At 40.0% G+C, this 13518-nt stretch overlaps 1 protein-coding gene across 1 annotated transcript in view; it reads right to left on the bottom strand.

Moving 5' to 3' along the window:
• Positions 1-12712, bottom strand: part of STARD4 (StAR related lipid transfer domain containing 4) — a 19313-nt gene extending 6601 nt beyond the window's left edge. The window contains exons 1-4 of the mRNA XM_004706635.2: positions 12622-12712; positions 5978-6090; positions 4939-4988; positions 352-478 (exon numbers count right to left, since the gene is read on the bottom strand). Of these exons, the coding sequence (XP_004706692.1) occupies positions 352-478; positions 4939-4988; positions 5978-6082 (282 nt within the window). The 5' untranslated portion in view covers positions 6083-6090; positions 12622-12712. The remainder of the gene's footprint in view (positions 1-351; positions 479-4938; positions 4989-5977; positions 6091-12621) is intronic.
• Positions 12713-13518: the final 806 nt, after the last annotated feature.

Raw genomic sequence — 13518 nt, 5'->3', positions numbered from 1 at the left:
AAGCAACAAAATATTGCTTCTGTGATGTGGAGAGCAAATATTTTGAGAATGATAAGGGTAGCGGAAATACAAATGTGTTTTATACAATTGATGTATGTATGGATTGTGATGGGAGTTGTATGAGCCCCCAATAAAATGATAAAAAAAAATGCTGCTGTGGAAAAGAATGTCCATTCTGAGGAACACTTATTTATTAATATGCTAAAACACATGTATTTTAAGAGGTAGCAGAGGATTCTCATGAGACCTTTACCATGACTACTTATTCTCAAAGCGAAAATACAAAGGATACAAGTATGTACACAGGCACCTGTTCTCTCTCATTCTCTCAAGTAGTTTCTAAAGAAATACCTCTTCAAAGTGCTCCAAAATATCCAAGGAAGTCATTAAGCTGTCCCAATCCAAGCGACAGGGCCCTGGACGTATGTGGTCTATTATATTGTTGACACTGTCATCTAGAACACCTTGGGCTTTATAGCTAGATAAACAAGATAAAAGTCCAATGTTAGTAGAATGAAAAATCTCAGCACACCTCACACTTCAGAGCTACTACAGAAAGGAGTGAAAGTTAATAGGGCTTTTGTCAAAGGAGTAAATCTCAAATCTTAAGTCCTCATTGTTTTCTTTAAAATCAGAATGTACTCTTTGGTTACAAAACAAAGTAGCAGTAGAAAGGCAGTACTATGTGTCATTATGAACACAGACATCCATCCCCATGCATAGGTCATGGAAAGCAAACCATAGAACACTGTAAAGCAGCATTTCCTGAAATGGGAGATATCATCCCGAGGGGCACTGGAGTGATCCAGGAGGGCTGCAGAATTAGATATCCACACATCATCCTGGATTAAGGACTATAGTAAAATGTCTTTAATTGCCAGGGGTGGGGCTTGAGTAATTCCACCCCCTCACCCACCGGCCTGGGAAAGAGTTTAGTCCATCAATAAATTTGGGAACCTATGCTATTATCTTACATGAAGTCTTCCAGTAGTGATCCTTTAACATGCCACTAGTGTATCTTCTCTTGACTTGTAAAAGCTTTTTATCAGGCATAGAAAAATAGACAGTGGAAGAGAACTAACTCAAGCATATCGGAACCTGGAGCATTTCAGAGTAGCACTATAAGTCAATGGTGAAAAAAATGCACTTTCTATTCCATAAAGGATGTCTGGTTTCAATAGTTAATCATTGTGGAAAAACTAAAAATTGAATTCTTACTTTACATCATTTAAATTAATCCAGCTCAATTAAAGCACTTTATGTACAATGTTAAACTTTCACTTTACATAGCACAAATTACAAGAAACCAGCTTTGTAACCTCAGAGTATAGGGAATCTTTAAGTGTATATAAGACACAAAAGCACAAATAATAAAAAGATTGGTGGAAAAAACTTTTTAAGTTCCTCAGTAAAAATTACGGCATAAACAAAAAAAAAATTTAAACATGCCACAGACTGGGAGTAGTTATGTGCAACACAGATAAACGTAAGTATTATGGGAATATATAATATATGCAATAAGTATATAATGAGATTTTTATTCTTGATAAACCTAACGCAAGGTTAGTTGTTCAAACCCACAAGCCTCTCCTTAAGCTGTCTGCTCCCATAGAGATTTAGAACCTCAAAAACCCACAGAGGCAGTTCGACTCTGTCCTGGGATCACGGACTCAGGATGGACTCAATAGCAGTAGTTTTGTTTTGTTTTGTTTTTTAATAACTCAATGGAAAAAGACAAGGCAAAAAAAAAGAGCAAAAACTATGTTAAGATACTCAGAGGAAATCTGAAGGTCAATAAACATTGAAAAGCTGTTCCACTTCACTAATTATCAATTACTAATGAAATACTATTTCACATCTTACATCATCAGAGACTGAAAATATACTCATTGTAAGTACTGAATAGAGGGAAATGAAGATGCTCAAGGTGTTACAGCCACTCTGTGAGGGCCATTTGGTTTTTAACTCATTGCTGACTCACAGCAATTCTACAGGGCAGGGTAACACTGCCCTGAAAGTTTCTGAGGCTGTACCCCTTTACAGGAGTAGAAAGTTTCATCTTTCCCCCCCATGATTGTATGCATAATTCTTATCAACCTAAATACCAAAAAAGAGAATTAAAAGTGAGTCATACTTGGTGTTAAATAAAAAATTTGTTTAAATAGAAATGTATAATAAAAAAACCTGCAATTATTACATTATGTGTTTGCCATTCTGCTTTATTATATTTGTATTGCATTATGAAGTTTTTCTTTTATTAAAGGATCTTTGAAAAGAAAATGAAATGTTTTTTGAAGGCAGTAAAATGTAAGTAGTCTTATGACATACAAGTAACAGCAAACCACACTTAATAACCATCTGGTTGGGGGTTTTTTATATCTCTGATCATTAGGCTACGTAAGGACAGAAAAGGATAGTTTGACAAAGCAGAAAGTGAAGGAGGAAGACCATCAAAGAGATGGGTGGATACAGTGGCTGCAACAATATACAATGATTATGAGCTTGGCTGACAGCCCCTAACAACTGTGATAATACATACAATATGCAACCATTTTGGGGGGTTTTAATCATTTTATTGGGGGCTTGTACAACTCATCACAATCCATACATCCATCCATTGTGTCAAGCACATTTGTACATTTGTTGCCATCATTCTCAAAACAAGCTCATTTTTTCCCTCCCTCCCTCCTGAACCCTTGATAATTTATAAATTATTATTATTTGTTTATGTCTTACACTGACCGTTGTCTCCCTTTACCCACTTTCTGTTGTCCGTGCCCCTGGGAGAGAGTTACATGTAAAACAATATTACTCTTTTATCCCCCCCACCTTCCTCTTCCCCTCCTGGTATTGCTACTCTCATTTTCGGTCCTGAGGGGATTCCCTTTGTTTCCCACTCTTATCTGTACCAGTGTACTTCCTCTGGTCTAGCCGGATTTGTCAGGTAAAATTGGGATCATGATAGAGGGGGAAGGAAGCAATAAAGAAGTAGAGGAAAGTTGTATGTTCCACTGGTGCTATACTGCACCCTGACTGGCTCATCTACTCCCCAAGACCCTTGTGTATAACATTATCATTCTTAGGTGTTCACACACATACATTCAATTTTGAAATTTACTGTTAAAAAAGCATTGCCACAGAGATTTAGTACTCAGGGGTTTCCATTGTTAGAAAAATATTAGACGAAATACTGTCTTGATAACGTTGTAATGCAGCTGATACAAAGCTGATCTATTTTTCAAAAAGGAAAGTTATTTTTTCTGATGAGAAACATCATCCGCATACCCAGGGACAATCTAGAAATCAGGAGTCCTCAAACTACGGCCCGAGGGCCACATGTGGCCCGCTGAGGACAGGCTGGGTGTTTTCCCCCCTTTTTTTACTTCAAAAATAAGATATGTGCCGTATGCATAGGACATTTGTTCATAGTTTTTTTTTAACTATAGTCCGACCCTCCAACGGGTCTGAGGGACAGTGAGCTGGGCCCCTGTTTAAAAAATCTGAGAACCCCTGAAGATGATCCAAAATCATCTTCCACAAGTGACACTGGCTAACAAAATGCCAATGTCAGTCCATTCTTCTCTATCAGCACATCTAATTAATTTTCAATTTGTAATGCAGATTAAAACTAAACCAAACTCATTGCCATCAGATCAATCCCGCCTCTTAGCAACTCTGTAGGACACGGTAGAACTGTCCCTGTGGGTTTCTGAGACTCCACATCTCGAGTAGGGGTAGAAATCCTCCTCTTTCTCCTACTGGTAGTTTCAAACTGCTGACCTTTCCATTAGCAGCCCAACATGTAATCACTATAGACTTAGGGGATTACAGTTGAGCGCATTCACTTTGTAGTCAGAATATATTTTTATGGTTTGTGTATTTATGTATATATGTGATGATACATCTGTAAGTTTATATGTAATGTTTCCACCTCCAAGAGACAAATTAAGATCAGATTTCTAAAGATTCTTATAGGAAACGGAAATAACGATCAAAACTAAATAAAAAATAAAGTATTTGACTTGCATCAGAATCGAACTTGGATGAAGTTGTTGAAATGGAACTCTGTCATAAGTCAGGGACCGGTACCTGCCTGTGCTCTATTACAGATGTTTTATAATTTAATGATTCCTTTATTGATCCATGTTGTGATGTTTTATAATTTTTAATATTATAAATAAATAGGACCTAATGTGATCTTTTCGGTAAGAAATTCTGGTGGCACTGTGGGGAAAATCCTTGCACCGCTAACCTCATGGTCAGTTGTTCAAACCCACAAATGGCTCTGCAGGAGAAAGATGAAGCAGTCTACTCCCATAAAGATCTGCAGTCCTGAAAACCCAGGAAATTGGACTCTGCTATATAACAGTGGGCTTGGTTGTTTTGTTTTTTTATCTTTCAAGTAATTAAGAAAATTCTTTTGAAAGGGATGCTAGAGCCCTGATGAAACGTAAAATATGGGAAAGGTCTTGTCTATCATGCTAAGCAATACCAGGTATCATCATTTCTGATCCCCTCACCACCAATTCAGTCCACACAGGACATAGACAGTCCTAAGACCCCAATTCAAAGGTCGATTAGCTTTTCAGAGAGTTCAAAGTCTTACAAGCAAGCAAAAGCAAAAATGAGCTGTCAACGACCATCTAAAAAACTAGTCTCTGCCATCAAGTTGATGCTGACAGAGTGATCCTACAGGACAAGGTACAGCCGTCCCTGTGAGTTCCTGGGACGGTCACTCTTCACAGGAAGACTGGAAAGTCCTGTCTTTCTCCCATGGAGTGGCTGGTGACTTCTAACTGCTGTCCTTGCGGGCAGCAGCCCAAGGGATAACCACCACACAGCCAGGGCTCCTCTAATGACCATCTAATGCCAAGATAAACATACAGGAGACACTGTCATGTCTTTAAGGATGATATAAAATGACAAGAATGGACTTACAGATATCCACTAAATTCTTCAGAAGGTTTCCTCCAAACAGTTACACCTTTCTGGAAAATAAGAAGAGTATATGATGATAATTACTTTCATAGGACCCTGGACATAAAACTAATAATTTTGTAAGATAAGAGCATTTTCTTTTACTTTAAAATATAGCAAGTAAATTCTCAAAAGAGACACATCTAAAAGGCATTTATATCACCAAATGATCCATACTGGAATGTCCCCTGCTTTCCAAAGTTTTTCTTTACATTTTGCCTAAATTAATAGACTTTCAAAAAAGATTACAATACCTTAGTTAAGACTCTAACACTGTTAGATTCAGTGATGGCACCATCTTATTGATTACTATTCATTTGTTTCATTCCAGTTTTACCTATTTAGCATTACTGACACCTTCTGACTATGATATTAACAACTCTAAAATTCCCTTCTGGACTTCTTCACATCTTTTTAAAAATTAAATAATTTAAATCTACTCCAACAGTGCAGTCTTGAGTTAGTCCTAACATTTTTTCTTTCTCTAGATCATTTTTCAGGTTTGAATCATAATAGTAGCAGTACATGACTACACAGTCATGGGTTCTAGGGCTGGCTGTCTCAACACTTGGTCATATTACATATAGCCTGGGTAAATCATACTGGTTAAAAAGAATACTAACCAGCTACCTCTCAGGCTTGCTGACATATCTGAACTATTCCAAACTATAAATTCCAAACTATCAACTCTAAACTGCCCTAAAAGGGTAACTACACCTTTTATTCATTAAGGATAAGAATTTATCCTTTAGACTTTATTGCCTTTATTCTCATTTCTAATATCTTAAAGAATAATGAAAATAGCACATAATTGCTATAGATATTTCTTCCTTTTTGATATATCAAACCACCTAATTTATTAATACAATTCTCTCTCAATGGCACAGCCATGCAAAGCATGGTCTTGTGTCTCTGCGGACATGCTTTTGATACCATGTGGAAGTCATCAACAAATTCTTTGTACAAAAGACTCTAAATACTCGTAATTTAACTAATTTACCGTTTTCTTAGCAACTCTCCAATTATCATCTTCAATGTTATGGTACTGGATGAGAGTGTTTTTAAGCTTAGTGGAAAAAGCAGCAGCATCCGCTAGGCTTTCCATTTTTGGTCCTGTTATAGAGAACAAGATTAGCTTCAGTATGTGCTACAGTTTGATGGAGTAGACCAATGTGTGGGTCTCAAAACTGGCTTCAATTAGAATCACCTGGGGTGCTGTACAAGCCACCGATCTCAGGTCCCACCTCATATCAACCAGTCCAAGTGTTTGACCAGAGCAGGTATTTTGTTTTTCCTTTTTTCTGAAAGCTCCCAAAATGAGTAATATAGAGCCAGAGATGAGAATCACACCTTTTGGCAGTTATTAGTCATTCATAAAAAAAATTAATGCCATTAGGTTTCCTTTCTGATCAGACTCCAATAAAAACTATAAGGATTTGGGTAGCCTAAAATTAAAAACAAAACAAAGTCCAAAACACCACAATGCTGTTTCCAGACGCAAAATACATAAGCCAAAAACTCTTTAAAAAGTACTAATTACTGCAGCCATTAAATTTTTTATTTTTCTATCCAAAAAATTTAGACTTCATTCCAACAAATAATACCTACTACTAGAAAGTCTCTCGCTATGTACTTTTACGTCGACATTCCCTAAGAAATTTCACAATTTAGAAGGGCTGGACTGTTCAAGGTGTTATTATTTCATTTGCTCTACTATTACAGAATTTAAAGGGGTAGCTGCAAAGGGGGGGGGTGTCATACAAAGACTTTTAGAACCTTTAATATTTGTCTCTTCACCGAACTTCAAATTGTCAGATCCAAAAGTCTACTCAGAGATTCATGCTTAAGTATCTCTTCTCTCCACTTGGGTCCCCTAATTTGCCTCAGTCTTACAGATGTTTGTTTGGTGTTTATTTTTTGAATGTGCAGTTTTACTGGCTCATAATCCAAATATCACACAGTTCAACAGTTCAATCATATCTAGAAGTGTTCTACAACCCTTACCACAACCAATTTTAAAACATTTTCCTATTTTGTTATTAGCACCCCAACCTTGAACTGAAGGTTGATTCCTTCCTTACACTCACCCTGACTGGGGTTCTCGCCCCACGGGTTTGCTTTCTGCTTCTGGAACGTGCAAAGCTTATCCTGTGCTGGGCTTTTGCACTTGCTAGTCTCCTCTGCATGGGCTACTAGTTCTCATATCTGGACATGACTAATAACTCTAATTGCCGATTTCTGCTTAACATCCAGTCCTTAATGGGGTCTCCCTCAAAAACCAGAACCCAAGCCCAATGACTGTGACTCATGACAGGCCCAAGTGTGACAAAATGAAATTGTTCCCGGGGGGTTTTGTGGTTGTGATCTCAGGAAGCAGATGAGCAGGTCTCACCAGGGCTACTGTGTGCACTCTAACAGCTAGCAGTTCATCGCGAACCATTTGTACCAACTACTTAAGGGCCTTGCTCGTCACTATTATGCCCTTCTTTTATGTTCTTCATAGTGTGTGTTACAATCTCAAATTACCTGATCTATTTATTGGCTACTAGTCTCTTTGGTCACTCTACCATCAACTAATAGATAGGACCCTCGTCTACTTTATTCACTACTAGATCCCCATCACCTAGAACACTGTCTGACACACCTTTGTTGATGCGCATTTGTGTCAAACTAAAACTGATCTTTGTGGTCTCCCTCCCAATGCCAGGGTACAAATTTCACAGTGTAATTCCTGCTTTTCCCTAGTAATTTCTCTACTCTTCCCACTCTAAAGTGTAAAATGTAAGAAGGCTTCAGTAAAGAGCTTTAGGGAAACGTTTACTACAGGCAACACCTGAGTTAGGAACATATGTACATACAATCTCTAGTTAAGAACAACACCTGCAAAGCCTATTGCATTAAACACTCCACATACATACAAAGGTTCATAGTAACAAAACTGAAAAACCAAACTCTCCCAACTCGTAGCAGCCTTGTAAGGTAGAGCAGAACTATCCCTTTGGGTTTTCAAGACTGTCAATCTTTCTGGGAGCAAGCAGGCTCACCTTTCCCCTACGGAGTGGTGAGTGGTTGTGAACCACTGACCTTGTGGTTAACAGCTGTTAATCTGGGTACTTTGGAGAAACAAATCCACAGAAACTCATGTATAAAAGAGTTTTATATAAAGGGTAAGTGCACATCAAGAAAACATTCCAACCCAGTGCTGCCCAAGCCCACAAGTCCAACATTAACCCATATGTCCAACATCAATCCACAAAGTCCTCCTCCATCTCACAAAACACACACTATGATGCCGACTGCAGGAGGAAAGCCAAGTCAGTGAATGTGTAAGCATCTCAGCGCTGTCAGGGGTCTCCACACGGCTGCTCCAACACCCAGGGCTGCATCAGGGTAGGTCCATGTGGCTTCTCCTCGGGGGTGTCTTGCAGGAAGTAAGTCTTGCAAGCTGAAGCAGGGAACTGCTAAGGCAGTTGCACCCTGGTCCAACTATCACAAAGCAATAGTCCCGAAAACTAGAAAGGCGAGACTCACCGAGCCATTTATCCCTCCGCCCTTCAATTAACCCCACGTGTTTATCGGCCAGGTTGGCACAATAAACTAACTAACTCAGCAGCTCACTGTGTAGGCCTCTCTACCACCAGGGCTCCTTTCATAAATGGGCACAAATTTGTGATGTTTATCAGAACATTATTACCATAGCATTACGTTAAATATGTTTTAGCGTACTTGGAATTCCTTAGTGTTTCTGTACATATACACTATACACAAAGACAAACATTTAATGAGGGAGTGTACTATTCTGACTTATGTATAAAGTCGACTTAAGGACAGACAGGAATGGAATATGCTTGTAATCCAGGAACTGCCTGTACTAAAAAGATTAGGAAAAGGTCCCAGTGAAATCTCAAGCTTCCAACTTCTACAGAAAAAAACTGTACTGCTAACGACTGGACACAGGTACCAGATCCATATTTTGGAGTTGTTGTTGCTGTGTTGTGATGGATTTTCAGGGCCGACTTGCAGATATTCTGATTCGATGGATCTGGATTAACCACAGAAATCTCTGTCCTTTAAACAGCCTCACTGATCAGGGTTAGTTGATCTAATAACTAAAGATGACAAAAATAAGTCAAAGTTATAATCAATATCTAGGCCAAAAAGAGCATGAAGTCATTAACATGGATAGTTATTAAAATTATATAGAAGCATGAGAAAGTATATATAGAAAATTCAGTGATGGGTGCAGCTTTGTGTCGTGTCTATGAGCTTCCACAATAGCACACTGTGGCCGGCACCAGAATGTGCAAAAGGTGATAGTGCAGCCCATCAACTTCACCTTCAGATCCTTGAAAAAGAGATCCAGGATTCAGGGATGGTTCTATGAGCAAGTAAATTGAATATGTGTGTCGAGTGGCTGTATCATAAACTATGATGAGTATATGAAGCTTGCATTCAATGACTCAGAAGAGATCCATTTTAAAACAAGGCCAAGGAAACCACTGGGATGGATCAAGCATGACTCAGCTGCTACAAAGTGTATCCAAATAGAGATGATCCTTGAAGCAAGAATTGAGGGCAACAGCTCCCCCCTCCCCCCCACCCTTTTAAGTGTTCATTGTTATGAATATAGCGCTAAACATGTCTTCATATTGTTTTCATTACCCTTATGTTCTTATTAAACCACAATAAATGGCCTCCAGGGGATGGTTTTATTTTGCTTTAAAAAATAGAAAATTCAATTACCTAGAATTTAGGATCTGTGTAAGTGATACAAAATATCAAGTAGGCAGATTCTACTCAGACTAAAAGTGGATGAGTTCATTCAAAAAGTCTGTAGGTCAGGAACATGCTCTATTTCCACTTCAGTGACTGCCAACTTGATCCCACAATGACCTTATTCAAGGGTGCATTATAAACAACCACACATTCTTAGTGATGGCTTACAAAGGACATCTAATTGAGCTATTACTATGATCATTATGATTAAGCAGTGTACTATAAACCCAAATATCAGCTGCCACATTCCTGTGGCTGCCTGATAAGAGGAAATTTTCAAAACTCTGATAAAAATCAACAATGAAATGGAAAGTTAATATTATCACAGGTAACACAAAACTTATGCAAATCCAGGGCAGAAAAGGTAAACAGCAAAACTTATCTACAAAGAATATCCAAAGCCTTAAGATGGTTCCCTGAGTGATCATTTACTTGTACTGATTTGTAAAGTCCAAATCCCTTATTATCGCGGACCCTTTCATGATCTGACACAGTTTCACTGAGTAATTTCTACTGCCCTTAATTTAGATGTCACGGCTGCAGGAAGCTTGTCTGCACTTCCCTAAAGATTGGGTCAGGTCATTTGCTCCAAAGTTCTCTCACAGCATCTCTCTACAGTAATTATGTACGGTCTTCTTCTGGTGGTGTAGTTGGGTACACTTTGGGCTAATATGTAACTGCAGGAGCAGTGCAAGCCCCAAAGTCACTCAGGAGGAGAAAGATGAGGTTGTGTGATCCCACATAGATTTATAGTCTTAGAAACCCCATAGAGCAGTTCTCCTCTGCCCTAGAGGGTTTTGATGAACCAAGTGAATGGCAGGGAGGTTTTCTTCTCTCAATTTGCTGCAAGAGCATTTGGTCAGGGGATATAGCCTGTTAAGTGCTGTGTGCCTATGTCTAGCACACAGTGGAAACCACTGAATGAAAAGAGGAAAATACGGGCATTGAGCTATTATTCTCATTTATAGAAGACCTCAAGTGAGCTAAGGCATGCCTGTTAACACCAGTCACCCTCGAGTTTTTGAAAAATGATTAAAACTTGACATAATAAAACATAACTTCTCAAGGAGGTCTACTATTAAACATTTACTAAGCACCTCACATGTACCAGGTACTAAAAATATAGACATGGATATGACCCAGCTTTGCTCTCAAAGTTCATCCTTTCCACCCTTTAATTAAACTTTGAACAGCAACAATAACAAAAATTAAAACAGTGAAAACTATTCTGAGCCTCTTTAAAGGGCACAGTAAACTAAAAGGGTGAGCATTAAGTTTAGTCCAACAAGGTATTTTTAAAAGGCATATGAATGTTTAAAATCAAGACTGGTCTACCCAGAAATAATGGTTATTGTCTAAACAGCTATGTCTCATGGACAGACGTGACAAATTGCCTCATGAATTTCTGAGACCATAACCCTTTATGACAGTAGAAAGCCTGGCTTTTCTCCCAGCCCTAAAACAAGTCAAAGAGATTTCTCAAAACAGAAAACGATTAGTCACATTTGCAGAGTGCCAAGGAACTTCAAAATTTTGTGAAAAATTTCATGACCTTTTAACAACGGTCATTTTTTCTACCAACTGTTTGATTCTCTCTAGCTTTTCTGTCTTATTCAAAGCGTGAGCTCCCTCCACCCTCCACCGTCATGCCTCAAAAGTCAGCTGTGCTTGATTGGGGAAAAAAAGCTAGAGTTCCAAGCCTAGCTTATGCTGCCATTTTATAATAGAACACATTCCTTAATTTTCAAAGCCTTGGTATATCAAGTACTTGGCGGGAAATCTGTTGTATGTTAAATTGAGACCATTCAGATAAAGGAGGCAGTTCTAGCTTCCTCTGGGTCACTGAGTCCGAATCGATTCAATGACAGTGGGTTTATTTTTCGAGCTTGATACATAACCGTTCTATTGCAACAATACTTAAAGTAACATTTAAATTTTAATGATATCATAGCGTTGAGTCTAAATTAATGTTCAAGTCCTTTATATAAAATTGCATTGTTGTTAAGTGCCATCAGGTCGGTTCCGACTCAAGGCGACCCTATGTACAACGGAATGAAACAAAAATAAATAAATAAAAATAACAATAGCTAACACGGTGATCACATTATGTAATAGGAGTTAGATAATCTGGCTACTTGTATTATTTAGTCCTAAACAATCTTCAAAGTTGATGCTACTTTTATCCCAGGAAGGGACAACAACCCACAAAGCGGTTACATCACTTGCCCTAGATCACACAGTTTATCAGTGCTGGAAGCAAAATCAAACCAGGGCATCTACCTTGAGCCCATACTGTTATATACCGAAGGCTGCCTTATCAGATGGAACAATGAAGTTACCTGCCAAATGCGGTCTTGCTCCAGAACCCAAAAGCCTCGGGTACCTTTCTCGATTTTAAGTTCAAAACCATAGGAATACATGAGTTAGTAAGTGTTGGGAGTTAAGTACCGATCTTGGAAGAAAATATGCATGTATACAAAATACTGGCTTTTGTCAACTGCTCACAACGTGAGGATGTCGGCGAACCTGAAAGCTCTTGTCTTTCACAAGGCTCGACGTGAGGGACTCTCCAGGCCTGGCCCTTGCTTTCAGTTGCGCTCTCACCCCTTTCAACAGATGAGGAAACTGAGACCCAATTGCGTCAAAATCCTCAAAGTGATGAACTGGGCAACTTCTGGGATCCTTCGGGTTAGTGCCTCCCCCTCCCAGGGACTATCTTCCCTCGCACCCTCTCGGACACCAGGGTCCACCGCCTCCAACCCCCGAGAGGGCCTCCCTCCTCACCCCACGACAGGACCCGGGAACGCGCGCGGCTGTCGGGTGTTCGGGACGCCTGGGTCACCCCCCTCGCAGCAGGCCCACACTTGCCGTGGCGGTGCCTCCCCCGGCGGGATCTTGAGGGAAGCGACGCTGTGGAGTCAGCTAAGAAACACGGAACACACCTCCCTCTCTGCTTTCTGGTCCTCTCTGTGCAGGAGTGGGTCCGCTCCCCAGCCCAGTGATGACGCATGCAGTAGCAACCAATAGGCGCCAAGCCACTGCCGGTCTCAGCCAATCGGAAGCACCGAAGCTCTGGCAGGCAGTTCCGCCCTCGCCCGCCGCGCGAACTCCGGGGCTTTTGGACTAGGCGGAGATGTTGGCCTGTGCAACGTGCGTTTGTTGGGATTGGCTGGCCCAGCGGCGTGCGAGGCGCTGATTGGTCGCCTGGAAATGGAATGATTCTGCGTGAATGTGGGCCGGAGGGACTCTGGCCGGAGTTTCTGGGGTGTGTAGTGTGTACTGAGGGTTTGCCTTAGTTGCAGTCCTGACACATAGGCAATGTGAATCATGCTCGGGAGCGTTAAGGCTGGCCCTAATTCTCAGCTGTGAGGATCTTGTTGCTATAGGGCACTATTGCTCTCACAGGGTAAAGGTCAAAAAACCCAAAAAAACATTAAGAGCCATCCAGGGCAGGCCCATGTGGCAGCTGTTTTATTTTTATGAACCCCATAAAATAGTCTGATTTTCAACTATTTGAAGATAACTAACATTTCTTCCGAGGAGACATGGGTTATGTGTTGGGCTGCTAACTGAAAGGTCAGCAGTTCAAAACCCCCATCTGCTTTGAGAGCAAGCTGTAATGAGTTACTGTAAAGACGGACTGTCTGAGAAGCCCACATGGACAGTCTGCCTTGTAGGGTTGCTGTGAATCGTGACCATCTCAATGGCACTGAGAGCATTTCTGCCAGTGATTGTGAAGTCACCCATTTGATTAGATGGTTGGCA

The sequence above is a fragment of the Echinops telfairi genome, unplaced genomic scaffold, assembly GCF_000313985.2.
Source record: "Echinops telfairi isolate 266 unplaced genomic scaffold, ASM31398v2 ScPeMD7_7469;HRSCAF=8507_1, whole genome shotgun sequence".
In the NCBI taxonomy this organism is placed as follows: Eukaryota; Metazoa; Chordata; class Mammalia; order Afrosoricida; family Tenrecidae; genus Echinops; species Echinops telfairi.
The sequence above is the reverse complement of the archived record's forward strand: the minus strand, read 5'-3'. Positions and strand labels throughout refer to the sequence as shown.